Raw genomic sequence first — 16,798 nt, forward strand, 5'->3', positions numbered from 1 at the left:
TGGTGCTGGCGGGGGGGGGGGAATAATACTGCTGGGGTCTCGGTTAATTGGCACTTCTTGGATGGTCGTTTGCACGGAATACTGTCCTCCTCGTCATCCGAACTGGTCCACTGCTTTTTCGGGACCGGCACTCTCTTCTTGTTGATACCAATCGACACGTTTTCGACATCCGATTCGTTTTCTGCGAGTTGAACGGCACTCTTGGCGAGCTCTACGTCACCTATTTCAAATAAAAATTCATGTTTAATGTACAATTAATAACAAACCGTCTTGAGTAGTTTTAAAAAATTTTCAAAGATTTTCAGAAATTAACGGGCTTACCAAAATATCCTAGAACTCGACATTGTACAATGCTCCAAGTACTCAACGGCTCCGTTTGACAATCTTCGCGAACTTTGGCTGTCGGTTTAGGTGGCCAACGGCAGATTGTTTTTGCCTTAACTGAAACCTTCTCAGATAACCACTTAGCTGGGAAATATTCGACAGAAATGGGATCCTCTTCCCAGAATTCCGCAACAACAAATCCGGTTGAGAGAGACATGTTGCTGCGCTCACCACTCGTAGTCAACTAAAAAATATATTCTGGACGGATTTGTATCAAGCGGCGTGGTGTCAACTTATCTCACTTTTAGCACCATTCCAACAGAGAAACAACATAGAATTTGAGTTAAGTTGATGTTAACAAAACCATGTCACTGTCCAAATCTTACCTCAATATTACATAGACTTAACAACCATTTCTGCGTACGCATATCCAACACAAAATCAACTGTAGTTTAACTATCGATATTTATTGTTAAAGTAACGCTAGTTGGCCAACATAATATCAGCGTTATGGATGTGGAAAAGTGCACACTAATTTAACACGAACACAAATCCAACATTGAACACGTTAATCTTACGTGAATTTTACGTTCTGTTCTACATGGGTAAGCCAGCTACATAAATATCTTTTATTTTTTTAAATTTTGCACACTTTCAATATATATAAATTAATAATTTGTTTCGTTTATTCAATCATTCTTCAATATAAATACTTAGGCAAGTAGAACGCAAAAAATAAATGTTCAAGCAACTGATTCCAGTAATTTTGTTTCCGAGGGTCCGATTCTTCAATGTATAGTATTCCTCACTAAAGGTAGTGACATTTATGTAAATATGGTTGCGTAGTGCTCTAGGCAGGCTGTTACCGATGGGGTCCTTAATCAGTGGTATGGTCCAAGTCAGGTTGGAGGGGGGTCAGGTCAATGAAAAATATATCAGTTTGTGGAGTATAGTGTGGATCGGGCGCGGTCCAGTTGTACGTTTCACCTCCAAAACAGTATATTCTATTTTTACCTGGCACAAATACTGAAGACGGTGCCCATGCAAAATCCGTAGTATTGTCCAGCTTCAAGTTACCAACAGGAATGAAAACATTCTCATACGTTTCCGAGTTGAATTGTATAACGCCATCGGTTCGAGATCTGTAGAAACCTCCAATAATGTAGAGATAATTGCCAACCCTCACTGAAGAAGAGGACCACCAATCAAAAATTGGCAGAGTGCCAGACCCTACTTGTCTCATGCGTAAAGTGTCCAAATCTAACTCTAGCGCGTGTCTATTTTCAATATTCGCATCGTCGAATATGAACGCTTTGTTTCCTACCCGAACGGAAGTTGGGCTGGTCAAGTGCAGTGGGAGTTTGGTTACTTGGGACGAGTTAAGTGTCTCCATGTCAAAGGATAGTAGCTCGTCGTCCGGGCCAAACCACCCTCCCATAATGTAGACCGTGTTTGATGTATCATTAAGCTTGAAAGATGTATGGCTGGATATGTCATATGGTAGCGTCGCCGCGAGAAAGGTACTATTCAATTTGGGGTCAAATTTGTAAACTTGGCTACCTCCGAAGAAGAATATGTTGCCGTAGCCATCTTTTTGAACTGTCCCCTCCGATCCACGACCAGGCAGGCTTCCAACCACAGTAAGGGTTTCAGTTGACAATGAGAACACCAGAATTTTGTTGTTTGGATTATTAGCGCAGCCCCCAACGAGGTAGATCTTGTCTTCTCCGTCGTAAAATGGAGCCTGGCAATTGTCGGGAAACGGAAGTTTTACATCCAACCTCACTGCGGTTAATTCTTGAGAATTGAAAGGCTGGCAGAAAAGCAGCAAAGGCGCAAACAAACGGAAAATAAGAATAGGTCCGTCAAACATTTTGAAAGTTGGATAGTACCTGTAAATGTAAGACGAATTTGGGATTCTAGAATGATTTGAAGTTGTGGTTTTAACAACGGTAATAAAACTTACTTGAAATTTGCACACGACAATGGGACAGTTTTCAAAGTAGTTGTTGTAGTCGTCTCGTCAGTTGTCGAGTTATAACTGTCATGGAAACTTAGACCCTTTTCCTTTTATTAACAATTGCAAACCAATTGTTCCTCTTATCAAATAATGGAACAGTTACTTGACATTTGGCCCGACGATGTGGACATTGGTTGCGTCGCAGTGAATTCATTATTGAGAGGATGTGTGCATCATAAGATAAAACAACAATGCCTTTCGTTTTTCACAGGTGCCAATCAACAAATCAGGAAAAATGATAAGCTTCAGGCACGTGTAGGTCGGTAAATTCAACCAGCCAACCTATATACATAATATGATTATACGTGCGTCATTCACAAATGGGGCATATCAGATTACCAAGAAAACTGGACACAAACAACTGCTCATATCCTCTTTAAAAAAAGTGCGCAGTCGATTCGTTCCAAATATTTGCATGACCATGGTCACAAACTAATTTTATTAATTTGATTTGCTTCTGAAATAACACAAATTTAAATTCATGTGTCAGATTGAAGTCAATAAGATTGAATAAATTCAAGATATATAAATATAACTGTAGTTTATTCTCGAGGACTGTATGTATTTTATTTATGTGTATGTGACTAATGTGTGACTGGCGGTGGCGTAGAATGTGACCGTTTCGGCGGAAAGAACGTGGCGGAGGTCACGAATGGTTGTTTAATGGTAGTCATTTATTTTATACCAGTAGCCAATACTTACAAATTATTTAGAGTGTTTAAGAGTGTGACGAGAGGAAACTGTTCTTGTTCGGCTGTCGGAGGGACACTAAAATTCATTTCACAATTGTTCCAGAATATCACACAAAAAAGAACGCCAACTTGGCAAAAGGAACATCCTCCTCTCCTCCTCTCGACCAATGAGAAGAAAACACCTTGAAATTAATTTAATTAAAAGAGGAGGAGAGGAGAGGTCAGACTTTAAATAAAAATACAAAATTGAGAGATAAAAATGTGCACAAAACTCAATTATTTCGAGACTGACTGGAGCCCAGTTCAAATTTCCCTATTGGGCTCTCGTCTCACATCACACACAATTTCATCGTCATTTTTTCATGCAAATCCATACTATCACTAAGAGGTCATACATATTTGTTTAAATCATAAGTATTTAAGTATCTCGACGACATATTCCTCTCCAATGCGAACGTCGCATTCAATTGTCGGAGTCGAGCTGGGCGTCGTGCTTCGCGGTCTTGTCCCGCACGTCGAGGACGCATAGTTTGGCGACGGGGCGTCGGTACTGCTTCCCGTTGGACATCTTGATGTCGACGACGCGGACGATGCCGTCGTGTCCGGGGAAGGTTTTCACCACTTTCCCCAGTGGCCATTGGTTTCGGTCGAGGGTCGCGTTGACCTCGACTACGACATCTCCTTCTTCGATGGGAGTGGTTGGAAGGTCCCATTTTTCGCGGCGGAGGAGAGTGGGGAGATATTCTTGAATCCACCTCCTCCAAAATTTATTGGCCAATTCTTGAGTCGCTCTCCACTGCTTGTAGCTTGTGAGATCGGTGGGGCTGAAGTTTCCGGCCGGTTGTGGGTTGCTTGAGCGACCCAGGAGGAAATGGTTCGGCGTAAGGGCTTCGGGGTCGTCAGGATCAATTGATACGTGAGTGAGGGGGTGACTGTTGACCACGTGTTCAGCCTCCACTAGCAGGGTGTAGAGGGACTCATCCTTCAAATTCTTTTGGAGTAGGACCTTTCCCAGAGCGGTCTTGACGGAGCGGACGAGGCGTTCCCAACTTCCGCCGAAGTGGGGTGCTGATGGGGGATTCCAATGCCACGTGATTCCTCTGGTGGCGCACTCGTTCTGCATTTGTGGTTGGCTTATTTCTTGCAGGGCCGTTTTCAACTCATTGTGGGCCCCTCGGAAGTTGGTGCCGTTGTCGGAGTAGAGGTGGACTGGACATCCTCTTCTTCCGATGAATCTTCGTATCGCCAGGATACAGGAGTCCGTGCTTAAGCTGTGGGCGATTTCGAGATGCACGGCGCGGGTCACGAGGCATGTGAAGAGGGCGCCATATCTCTTTTCGCGACTCCTCTTCACGGTGACCTCGATTGGGCCGAAGTAGTCGAGTCCGGTGCGGTGGAAGGGGATGACATGACTATCCAATCTGGCGGCTGGTAATTGTCCCATCTCAGGAGGGGACGGCTTGGCTTTGTAATTTTTACAGGCTTGACATGACTGCTGGGCTTTCTTCACTGCTGAGCGGAGGTGAACGACATAAAATTGTTGGCGAATCTCATTCAAGATTTTCTCGGTGCCGTGGTGTCCACATTGGCGATGAAAGTGGGCGATGAGGAGACGTGTGTATGGATGTCGGGCGTCCAAAATGACAGGCCTTCTCATGGAGGCATCCCCTTGGGCGGCATTATCGATACGACCGCGGACTCTCAGAACTCCGTCTTTGTCCAAGTAGGGGCAAAGTTTGGACAGTTTACTCTTCTTTGGGAGAGGTAAGTCGGCAGACACGCACTCCCACTCGTTCGGGAAATTTTCTTGTTGGCTAGCTCGGCACCACCACTGTTGGGCGCGGGCCAGTTCTTCTGGGCAAAGTTCTTTGCTGTAGAGAGGAGATTTCTTCATCGTGATGTCACGGACCCGAAATACATAGGCGGTGGAATTGATCAGTCGTCTCCACTGGGAAAAGCGACTGATGTCGATGAGAGGGGCGGTTTCATGGAAATGGAGGAGGCAGTGGTTCTTCATTTCCTCTTCGGGGTTCTCTTTTACTTTCATAGAGGCGGGGACAGGCCAGAGGGCTTCATCTTGTTGGAGGAAAGGGGGACCATTCACCCAACGCCTGGAGGGGCGGAAGTCGCAGGGAGACTCAAGTCGGGTCAACTCGTCGGCGACATTTTCCAAAGTGGGGACCCACCTCCATTGTTCGGGAGTGGAGAGTTCCTGAATCTCTCCCACTCGGTTGGCGACGAATTGGACGTACTTTCTTCCGTCTGATCTGATCCATCCCAGGACGGTGGTGTTGTCGGACCAGAAAATTGTTCTGTCAATTTTCACCTCGTGCTGTTGGCAGATAGTGTGGGCAAGTCTGACTCCCATTAACGCTGCTTGGAGCTCCATGCGGGGAATGGACAAGCTCTTGAGGGGGGCAACTTTAGCTTTTCCCATAACGAGGGCGATTTCCGCATCTTCTTCTTTCTTGATGCGGAAGTAGGCAACTGCTCCAAAGGCCTCTTCACTCGCGTCGACAAACATGTGGAGTTGGACCTCATCTGCAGATGTGAAGGTCCACGAGTAGCACCGGGGAAGTCGGAATGAGGGAATTTTCTGCACATCTTGCAGCCACTTTCTCCATGATTCGAATGTGGACCGGGGGATTTCGTCGTCCCATCCGACCTCGCTGCGCCATGCTTGTTGTAGCAGGATTTTTGCTTTAATTGTGAGGATGGCCAGAAATCCCAGTGGGTCATAAATGGACATGACCAGTGACAGCATTTCCCGCTTGGTGGGGACTTTCCTACCGGACAAAATCTCCTCTCTTGCTTTGACGAAGTTGAGGGAGAAAGTGAAGACGTCGGATTCTGGTCTCCAGAAGAGACCAAGGACTCTCTCGATGACATTATCTTCCCCCATTTGCAGATCTTTCATGTTGCTGGCACGAAGTTCCTCGGGGACGTGTGCAACAACTTCAGGGGAATTTGACAGCCAATTTCGCAAGTTAAATCCACCGGCAGCGTGGATAGCTCGTACCTCGTCGAATCTCTTCTTGGCCTGCTCCACGGTATCACACGAGTCAGGTCATCAACGTAATGGCGGTTGATGATGGCATCCACGGCGTGGGGAAATTGTTGTTGAAACTCTGCTGCGTTTTTGTTCTTCGCCTCCTGGGCGCAAGTGGGCGAGCAGGTGGCTCCAAAGATGAGTACTCCCATTTCTAGGATATCGGGGGGACGAGTGCGGTCACTTCCTCTCCAAAGGAAGCGTTGAGCTTGGGCGTCGTCGTGTTTCACTTTGGCACGGTGAAACATGTCCTCAATATCAGCGGTGAGGGCAATTTGTCGTTGTCTAAATTTCAGGAGAATGTTGGGCAGTGGGACTAACTTGTCGGGTCCTTGGAGGAGATGGTCGTTGAGACTGCGACCATGATTGTTGGCGGCGGCGTCGAAGACGAAGCGCAACTTCCCTGGTTTCTTGGGGTTGTACGCCATAAAATGGGGAATGTAGTTCGTCTTGTTCGTAGTGGTGGCGGCTTCTTCCGGGGACAGAATTCTGGCGTAGCCTTTGTTCAAATACTCAGTAATCTTGCTGTAGTAACTTTTCAAAAATTCTGGGTCGCGGTCCATCTTCCTCTCCATGGACAAGAGACGACGATAGGCGTTGGAGTAACTTTCGGGGAGTTGGACATGATCATCACGCCACAACAGCGCGGTCTCCCATCCTCCTTCGACCCGACGAGTGGAGGCGTCCAAAATTTGCTGAGATCGCTTATCCTCTTTCGTTCTTGGCTTATCTAGCAACGGTTTGACCCCAAATGATTCGGTGGAGAACTGGTCCTTAACCAGTTGATGGAGGGGATCGACTTCCTGCATGTGATATGCATATTGTTCCCGGCCGGCCCAAGCTGTTCTCCCCATTAGCGCCCATCCCAGTGGCGTGCGGATGGCTATGGGAGAATTGCTGTTGTTCCCTTTTCCCACTCTGCAGTCTTTCTGTAGGAAGAGGGTGGGGTTGTCCATCCCCACGAGAATTCCTGGACGCCTACAATCGTAGGTCTCAATGTCGATTCCCTGGAGGTGGGGCCACTTTTTGAGCAGTGATTTGCGGACAGATTGCTCCCGCAATTTCAATTTGTCCACGGTCTTGACATTTTCTAATTCGTGGACGAAGCTTCCGTCTTTGGACTTGATGCGGAGGGAGACGACTTGGGTATTCAGTACGGTGGGGTCCGATTGGAATCCGCCCACCTTGATTCGACGAGACTCTCCTCTTAATCCGATGGCTTGGGCGATGGTACTTTCAATGACAGTGAGAGTACTGCCGCAATCGAGCATCATGAAGGTGGAGATGGAGCCTTTGGGGCCTTCTAAAGTTACGGGAAGGACCATTAGGTTGATGTAGGGGACTTCTTCCCCCGTGTTGACCATTTCGGGTGGTACAACGGCAGGGCGGCGAGGATTCTCAGGTTCGTCGGCTTGTATTCTACGTGGGGCAGGGATATGGAGCATCTTGTGATGGGGTTTCGCACACCCGTCGACGCCACAGGATCGGGGAAATTTGCAATCTCTGGCCCCATGGCCAGATGCCATACACCGGAAGCAGAGGTGATTGTTCTTTACGAGCTCCCACCGCTCGTCTGTTGGTTTGTCGGCGAAATCCCTACAGGCGTGTAGCTTGTGATTGTTGCTTCTGCAACAGGGGCATTTTTCAGTTGGCTTTGGTTGACGAGGACGATTATCTCGATGGTCGCCTCGTGCTTTTTTCTTCTCTTCTTCCGCCACCATGACTCGGTCGTGCGGATTTCTTCGTCTTCGGTCGTGGTGGTTAACTTCATGGCTTGTTGTCGGGGGACAGAGGACACAAGCGGCATCCGAGTAGCTTGTGAGCCACTCTGCAAAGAAGTCGACGGTCGGCAACGGGTGACCGGAAAGCGGCATGTGACGAGCCCACTCAAGCTAGCTGGTACTCGGAAGCTTCTTAACAAGCTCTTTGATGAGCATGGGGTTGCACAAGTGCTGTGCGCAATTAAGTGCTTTGATGGTGGCGGCGAGGTTATCGACGGCGATACCCATGTCGATAAGTGTGTCCATCTTGTCCATCTTGACTGGGGGGAGAGCTTGTACCTTGCTAATCAAATTTTCGATTATTTGGTCAGGGCGGCCGAATCTCATCTTCAGCTTGTGGATGACGATTGGGACGCTGTCGGGGGATACCAGCAGGCATTGCACCATTTTGAGGGCCTCTCCCTTGAGGCAGCGTTGTAAACGCACCAGGTTCTCGGCATGTGAGAACTGGCAGAAATTCGTACTGGTGAGGAAGGCCACGAAGAAAGCTGGCCACTCTTCCGGTCGACCAGTGAAAGTTGGTAGGTCTCGCCCTTGGATTTGACGTTCCAAAATCTTGTCGGCGGACGAGCTAATTGGCGGGTTGACCAAGGGATTCTGCAGCGGTGGGGGCGGTGGTTCTGCAATCGTGTAGGGCGGCATGGTCGGCGTGGACTGGGGCGCAGTCCAATAATAGTGCGCTTGAGGGGGAGGGTTTGATATTCTCCCCGTAGCAGCAGATACGAGCGGCGTGGTCGTATGAGGTACGGTGGTGACAATCGGAATATTTGGGGGCGGCGGAGCTGTAGTTGAGAACATGTGCGTCGTGGGCGCAGACGTGACGATTGGATTAATCGGGGGCGGCGGAGGTGCAGTGGAGAACGCGTGTGGCGTGGACACGGGCGTGACGATCGGGCTATTCTGGGGCGGCGGAGCTGAGAATGTGTACGGCGTGGACACAGTGGTGGACTGAGGCGCAGTCCAGTAATTTTGGTGCGTGGATTCGGGGGGCGGAGTTGCACCAAAAAATATCTGCGACGTGGTCACGGACGGTGACGACGTCAGGGTTTCCCAATAGTCCGGAGACGATGAGTAGGGCTTGGCAAATGTGGCGAAGAGGGGATTCGCCATGACGGTAGTCGTTGTTGTCGTGGCGGAGGACTATGACATTGACTGTGCAGTAATTGGGGCAACGGCGGGGTCAGTAGCAGACTGGGACGATGACTGGACAGAAGTTGGCATTTCGGTCGTGACTGGAGATGGTGGTGGAGGAAACTGCCATTGTTGCAGTTGTTGGGACAGGAATGGGGACGTAATTTGGCTGGTGCTGAGTGATTGTTGTTGCTCCGCCCACTTGAGAGTCAGATCCGTTTTGTCGACTGGTTCTGACTCTCCTTCGACCTCTTCCACATCTGAATCCGTGTCCAACTTGTTCAATTCGGAGTCGGCGTGGATCAGGATTTTCTTCTTTTGCAACTCAGCCGACTCCGCTTCAAAACTTATGACGACTTTTGCCCGTTCAACGTCCTCGATGGACTCTTCAAAGTCCTTTTCGAGACCCTTACGCTGGTCGTTAAGTGTTCGACTCTCTTCTGGGGAGAGATGGGCGTCTTCACATTGTTCCGTTATGCGCTTAATTTTGCGAAGAAGGGATTGCTGTTGGGACTCCATGAGCGCGAGCTCCCTCTTCCGCGCAAGCTGCGCCTCCTCCACGTCGACGAGCGCGGCGCGGGTCTCTACCTCGATCTTCTTTTTACTTCGGATGGTGTGGGCGCTTTTGCGCGACCCGCTTCCCGTTGCGATCGACGCTGGCGAATCCACTGCTAGCGACGTAGTGACGTTGACCTTGGGGGCGTCGTTATCCAGATATCGACGTGGCAGCATCCCTGCTGTGCTCCTTGGGGGTCGTCCCGTCATTCTGTAGGGAACAACAGACCCAACAAACGAAAAAAATTAAAATTTTGTCCTCTGGGGGGTGAAATTGGACGGCACTTTCCGAAATATGAACCCCTCAGGGGCGGGTTCAAACCCTTAAATACGGCGTGTCAACGGTGTGACGACGATTCCTATTGGCGGCCGAATGGACCCAATGGCGGCGGGCAGAGTGTCGACTCCGGACTTGGACCCTTTAGGCGGCGGGTCCTCCCACTCGTTCACACTCTTACTCTGCACTTTTAGGGCTGAGACGATTCAGGGAGCGAGACCATTATGTAGTTTATTCTCGAGGACTGTATGTATTTTATTTATGTGTATGTGACTAATGTGTGACAGGCGGTGGCGTAGAATGTGACCGTTTCGGCGGAAAGAACGTGGCGGAGGTCACGAATGGTTGTTTAATGGTAGTCATTTATTTTATACCAGTAGCCAATACTTACAAATTATTTAGAGTGTTTAAGAGTGTGACGAGAGGAAACTGTTCTTGTTCGGCTGTCGGAGGGACACTAAAATTCATTTCACAATTGTTCCAGAATATCACACAAAAAAGAACGCCAACTTGGCAAAAGGAACATCCTCCTCTCCTCCTCTCGACCAATGAGAAGAAAACACCTTGAAATTAATTTAATTAAAAGAGGAGGAGAGGAGAGGTCAGACTTTAAATAAAAATACAAAATTGAGAGATAAAAATGTGCACAAAACTCAATTATTTCGAGACTGACTGGAGCCCAGTTCAAATTTCCCTATTGGGCTCTCGTCTCACATCACACACAATTTCATCGTCATTTTTTCATGCAAATCCATACTATCACTAAGAGGTCATACATATTTGTTTAAATCATAAGTATTTAAGTATCTCGACGACAATAACATATAAATATTTATAAATTCTATGACACATGCTATCCCAGGTTAATATTACGTCCATAAATTTATTTTTTAACATTTTCTTCCTTGTCATAAATGGTTTGTTCTTCTGGGCAGTTTCATGGAAAGGAACGTGTTCAGTACAATTTAATAGTTGGCGTCCTAGAAGTTCCCTTGAAATTGATCTCTCGGTTTTGAAATTTTCGTCCCTGTGTATTTATGGAGAGCGTTTTTAATGAATTAAATAAGTTGGACAACTAATTTTCGCTAATTTGCAAGAAAAATCAAGTTAATTTCTGCTATGACGGGATTAATTCTTAATAATAGTTTCAATTTTGTCCATTAATTTTACATTTAACGGGATTGTTCAACGGATAAGCATATTCAGAATATAGGTTCAACGGATATCCATCGCCTAAATCTCAACGGGTTCATTGGATAGGACATTGGAGCTGGAGAATTGGAGGGCATCTCAAAAATAAAAAATTAGTAAGCGGAGCAGGGGAGACGTAAAAGTCTAGATAAAGTTTGCTATCACGGTTAGCTGCGTCCCTGACATGTAAAAAAATATATTCGTAAATAATTCCACATTGTCTCCTAATGTATGTATTTAGAATATGCATGTGACATATTTTCAGAAATATTTATTCTCTCACACAGAAGGTAACCATTTTGCTTATAAGAATTCTAATTGTTTCAAATAGTATACTTGAACAAAATCATTTTTTTCATTGTTCTCTGAAAACTAAAAGATATGACATCTCCAAATTACTCTGAAGGCATATCAATCACGAACTGTTTCGCCGTGGCGACCGGATCTGCTCCTGCGCAGGACAAAAAGTGGACATCCCAGTAGTGCAAATGGTCGTGCACGTTGGACAACGCGGCGAGAGAGTTGGCACAACTTAGGTCTTCGTACACCATCTTGGAGCACACTTTTTCTCCTCCAGTCAGCATGATCCATAGCTCGTTACCGTTATGGACGTATCCACCCAGAGCGGAGGGCGTATACGCGGCAAAATCCGCCTTATTTATAACCCGGGTAATTTGCATTGGTTGAGCGTTCCAGTAGTCCGCGTAGGCCTGATTTCCCACCCGGGGAGTGCCGTAGCCGAAATAAGAGTAGGATTTCGGTGTAGGAAAATCTTTGGGGAGTCCGAGTTCTTCTTTTAGCAAGAAAGAGTGAGCGACGCTGCAGCCGCGCCGAGGCTGTGGCCTGTTGACCAAAAATATTTTTTTAAGGATTCATAATTCGCACTCAAAAATGAAAAAATGATTGTGGAGAACTGCTCTTCTATTTTTAAATTTACAATAATCTGGCAAGTCCTTTGGTCAAAAGTGTGCAAAATTTGTTAAAATTTACTAGTGTACAAAATTTGTTAAAATTTACTGGTGTTCAAAATTTGTTAAATTGTACTAATGTCCAAAATTTCCCAATTTGAGCAAATTTCGATAACGCATTAACTAGCGGTCAAAACCCGCTTCTACTTCTGACCAGCATCATCCCGCCCAGTCAGGTAACTTCCAGGCTAAATTTTCCATATAAAAATTTGTATTCTTTAATCATGACAAAACCGAATAAAATTTCACAGTAGATGATCCCACCAATTTTTTATCAGCGCTGTGGATGTGTTCAGATAACCCTGAAAAATACTGCAACAAAACCTACTCACCTATCACCACCACATCAAAGTCGGGATGCTTTTTCAGCAGCTTGCCCAATTTTTCCACTACTTCCGGGTAGAGCGAGTTAGTCGCGTTAATCATGCCCGTGTGGACCCATATTTCCGGTCCTTTGCTCTTTTTACCCCTCTCGAGCGAAGTGGAACCCGCCTCAATGCTAACGATGGAAGGGTGCGTGTCCTGCACGAGATTTTGCATGTTTAGCGTCCCCCGATACGAAACCACGATCTCCTTGAGGTCCTTGTTAACCGCGATAAAAGCTAGCGTGTTGGCCTCCTTGTTGACAATTTGCGAGTGGAACTCATACCCAAAACTTTGCGATTTCTTACAGTACGGACACGTCCAGGCGGGAATGTCGAAACAGTACGCGGCCCCGGACAAGTAGACGTATTTCTTGGCTCGGGCAACATCCGGACCGTACGAGTCGATCGTTATGGGCATCATAGCTATTTCTTCGGGCGTCAGCATGGCCTTTTCGCACTGGCAGAATTGAGACTGGGAAATTATGTACAAAATTAAGACGGTCTGAAGCTTCAAAATTGTAATCCAATTTGTAACACGACGGATGACGAAAAACGAACCCATTTCACTCAATTTAGTCGAATTTGAAAGAGGAATTTATTGGTGCTTAATCTAAATGTCTGCGAATGCAAGTAATGAAAATCTTTGCTTTATTCCTACATTTAAATTTATTTATAAATTTTGAGTACTTTGTAACAATGCAATTTATTAATTGAATAAACACAATGGGTTTCTCCTCGCTGCATTATTTTTCCAGCATACGTGGGAAGTGTTCAATTGTTAAACAACTGTGACGTAGGCAGACGGGTCAAAAAGTATAAAAAATTGGAGAAACAATGGTTTGACATAGCATTGGGTACGTTTTTTTAAGCATTTAAATGCAAATTAGTACGTGCGATTTGATGCAGGCTTATGCAAAAGATGCAATAAATAATTCTTCATAACAAGATGACATTCAGAATTTGCATGCAGGGGGACAATCATAAATTATGTCACGTAAAAATCACGAATTTTAGACCACATACATCTCGTTTATCTATCTTTTGCTTTTCCACTGTAAATATTCAAATTCGATGCAAGTGTCCCCGATGAGTTGTAATGGGATGTCCATTTCAAAGGACAACAGCTCGTCGTCTCGGCCAAATCCGCTCCCATAACGTATGTAGACCGTGGTGGCTGTATCATTAAACTTGATTAGTGCGTGGCGAGAGGCGTAGTGTACACTCTAAATAAAATCATTACCAAATCATTACCAAAATGCACACGTATATGACTCTGCAGAAACGGTAATAATAACCACCAGCTGGTAAAGAAATTGATTGAACCCGAAGTGGTAATAAAGAACACTTTTTCGGATAAAATTAATACCATGATGAATGACAGATGTACTAAAATATGTAGTAAAATGTCTACCGCCTGGTAATAAATCATACCACTTTGTACACGGTGTGCTATTCATACCGGTATTAATGCTTTGTTTTACGTATACCCCGTTATTACCAAATGTTGTGCAGATTTCCACCAAAAAGAATAGATTTTTTTTGCTTTTCTTTACAATAATCTTTCAATCAATTATATTGATTGTAAAATAGTTTTGAAACATACTTATATAAAATTTAAGTATAATGGAAACTATTGAGTTACAGACATACACATATTTACATGAAATTTAAATCTGCTCCGATTTCCAACTTAAATTTTTGTTTCACTGAAAAATAAACGCATAAAAATATTATCAACTCTTTCCTATTATGATGGTTTTCGATCACCATCTTGATAAGGCGCCAACATATGATAATTTGATACTTACCTGTTTCCAAAAATTCTATATAATTTTCAGAAGTTGTTATCAGTTTTTTTTCCACGGGGAGCACTGGACCCAATAGCAGAATTGGATTAGTTTCGCCATGTTGTCTTGAGGTGATTTGAGCGGAAACTAAAACTGACAAATGCGCCACTGTTTAGCGTCTCACAATTAACACCAAACGTATTAAAATTCTTACCTCCATGGTAATAAACTACACCAAAATGTAGATATCATTAGCACCATAATGGAAACAATTTGTGCTGTACTTTAATAAAATTGTGGTAAAAAGTGTTATCTAAATTTGTAGGATATAATTACCGGCTCGTAGGAGTTTATTACCAAAATTATAAAGATAACTTAGAACATTTCGGTGGAAGGCCAGTAACCGATTTGGTATTGTTACGGTAATAACCCCGTATAATTTTTGTAGGACGCGTAATAACCAAGAGCTCGGTAAAGACGCTTATTACGAATTCTTTACCAAGTTGCTAAGAGTGTAGTCACGAAAAGGTACTATTAAATTTAGGTTTGAATTCGTAAACTTGGATACCACAGAAGAAAAATAAGTTTCCGGCGTCATCTTTTTGAAGTGTCCTCCCCTACGCACGACCAGCTAGACTTCCAACCACTGTAATGATGTCAGATGACAGTGAGAACGTCGGGATTTGGTTGTTTGGGTGGTTAGCGTACCCGACAAAATCTTGTCACCGTCGTAAAATTGAACCTAGCAATTATAGAAGTTTCATCACCAGCCGCGCTGCGTTTAATTTTTGAGAATTGAAGGATGGCATAAAATTAACGAAGGCTTAAACATATGGAAAATAAGGATTTGTGCATTCAACCTTTTTCGAAATAAAAATTCGTTCATTTCTAGTAAATTCCGTACAATTTTGGGAACTTTTAGGCCCCAGGATCCTCGATGTTGGGTTTTGCTCAGAGTTTCAAGAGTTTCATTAAGGAGTTTCAAGCTGTGGTGGCCGGAAATGAATTGCGGAAAAATGCACCCGCTCAATCGCACCCGCTCAATCGCACCCGCTCCAGCGCACCCGCTCAATCGCACCCGCTCCAGCGCACCCGCTCAATCGCACCCGCTCAATCGCACCCCGGCACATTTTGCACCCCAGCCCGTTTGCACCCGCTCCATCGCACCCGCTCAATCGCACCCCTGAACATTTTGCACCCCAGCTCGTTTGCACCCATTAAAAATTGGAACAAACGTATCTAAACGTACGAATAGTTACTGGATACTAGGTACTATAACCCATAGAACCTTATTCCTTTTGTTGTAGTTTTTAGCCCGAACCAGGGCTTATGTAATCGTTATGTCCATCCGCCTGTCCGTCTATCTTTCGATAACTCTCGAACGAGTTGACCGATTTGAGCCAAATTTGGTAGACGTATCTGGGCAATGCAACGACCGAGTTCAAAAATTCAAAATTGTGATAGAAAGTTTAAATTTGGCATGGGGCGTGCTAGTTGCTCCTAATGGAAGAATATGAAGTGAAATTATGTAGTAAAATTTTCATATGCCGGGACCCGTTGGGCTGACTCATACCGATTTTCATAACTTGTCGCAAACAGCTGAAATTCGGAACGGTGATACTTAAGGACTCCTCATGAAATAATTTGAAGTCAAATATCAACATAAAGTTACCAGAGGGGCACTAAGCGGTGACCCATACCGATTTATATGAGTTTATGGGTCTTCTCAGACACACGAAAAAATCGTCGCTTCGAATTTCGCTTACATCCTGATAAGCGAGCTCTGTGGTAAGCGAACAGAAACTCAAATCAGAAGTGGGGTTAAGGTCGCTTAGCTGAAGTCGGAACAATATTTTGCAATTTTCACAATTTTTGCCATGCTATCGATAAGCGAAATTTTTGCCACAAGAATTTTGTGCGTTCCACAATTTGGAACGAACTTTTTGCCATGCTATCGATAAGCGAAAAACAAAGCGAAATTCGAAACGATGATTTTTTCGTGTGTCTGAGGAGGGCCTATATATTCAGCTGAAATTTAGTATGGAGGCGAAAAATAACTTAGGATTAGCATTAGAACTTAGGAGGGTTGAATTTCGAATTTGTGTATAAAAAATTCTGACAGACATTAGTTTACTAAACATTCCTGGTTCGGGCTAATAAAAGCTGTACTGATAGGTTTATTAAGGGGTGCAAACGGGATGGGGTGCAAAATGTGCCGGGGTGCGATTGAGCGGGTGCGATGGAGCGGGTGCGATGGAGCGGGTGCGATTGAGCGGGTGCATTTCTCCGTATACCGCCGGAAATAATTTGCGTACTGCAGGTTTTCGACTCCACTTTCGAGTTCAAGTGATCAACCAATGGGATACACACATACGTGATTAAGGAAAATATTTGACACTATTATTTATTCAATAAAATGTATAGGTTTTACAGATATATTTAAGGTGATAACCGATTAAATAATTTTATACAATATGTCTATATCTAATTATTCAGTAATTCAGTTACCGCAGGCTGTATTAAGCTAAACGGTGCTAAACGGTGCAAATAATTTTTTACAAATAGCTAATATAACCAGCTTAAATTTACAATTGTATCATGTAATTGGGTTACCAATTACAGATTACTCTTTATCCGGTAATTGGATTACTTTTCCAA

General features: G+C 44.8%; 2 protein-coding genes across 2 annotated transcripts; both read right to left on the bottom strand.

The window, feature by feature from the left end:
- Positions 1 to 3,499: 3,499 nt before the first annotated feature.
- LOC110861240 lies at positions 3,500 to 7,806 on the bottom strand. Its single transcript, XM_022110344.1, has 2 exons — positions 6,139 to 7,806; positions 3,500 to 6,076 (listed from the first exon to the last, which is right to left on the bottom strand). Exons 1-2 carry the CDS (start codon positions 7,804 to 7,806, stop codon positions 3,500 to 3,502), a joined length of 4,245 nt encoding a protein of 1,414 aa, XP_021966036.1.
- Positions 7,807 to 11,415: 3,609 nt separating this feature from the next.
- LOC110861241 (lipase) lies at positions 11,416 to 12,798 on the bottom strand. Its single transcript, XM_022110345.1, has 3 exons — positions 12,321 to 12,798; positions 11,958 to 11,973; positions 11,416 to 11,863 (listed from the first exon to the last, which is right to left on the bottom strand). Exons 1-3 carry the CDS (start codon positions 12,796 to 12,798, stop codon positions 11,416 to 11,418), a joined length of 942 nt encoding a protein of 313 aa, XP_021966037.1.
- Between the last annotated feature and the right edge of the window lie 4,000 nt (positions 12,799 to 16,798).

Source organism: Folsomia candida, unplaced genomic scaffold (genome assembly GCF_002217175.1).
Source record: "Folsomia candida strain VU population unplaced genomic scaffold, ASM221717v1 Fcan01_Sc039, whole genome shotgun sequence".
Classification (NCBI taxonomy): Eukaryota; Metazoa; Arthropoda; class Collembola; order Entomobryomorpha; family Isotomidae; genus Folsomia; species Folsomia candida.

Coding starts and splice junctions, on each gene's coding strand:
- LOC110861240 (XM_022110344.1), bottom strand. CDS start 7,806: ATGGTGGCGGAAGAAGAGAAGAAAAAAGCACGAGGCGACCATCGAGAT. Junction 6,077..6,138: donor AACAACAATTTCCCCACGCC/GTGGATGCCATC, acceptor ACCGTGGAGCAG/GCCAAGAAGAGATTCGACGA.
- LOC110861241 (XM_022110345.1), bottom strand. CDS start 12,798: ATGCTGACGCCCGAAGAAATAGCTATGATGCCCATAACGATCGACTCG.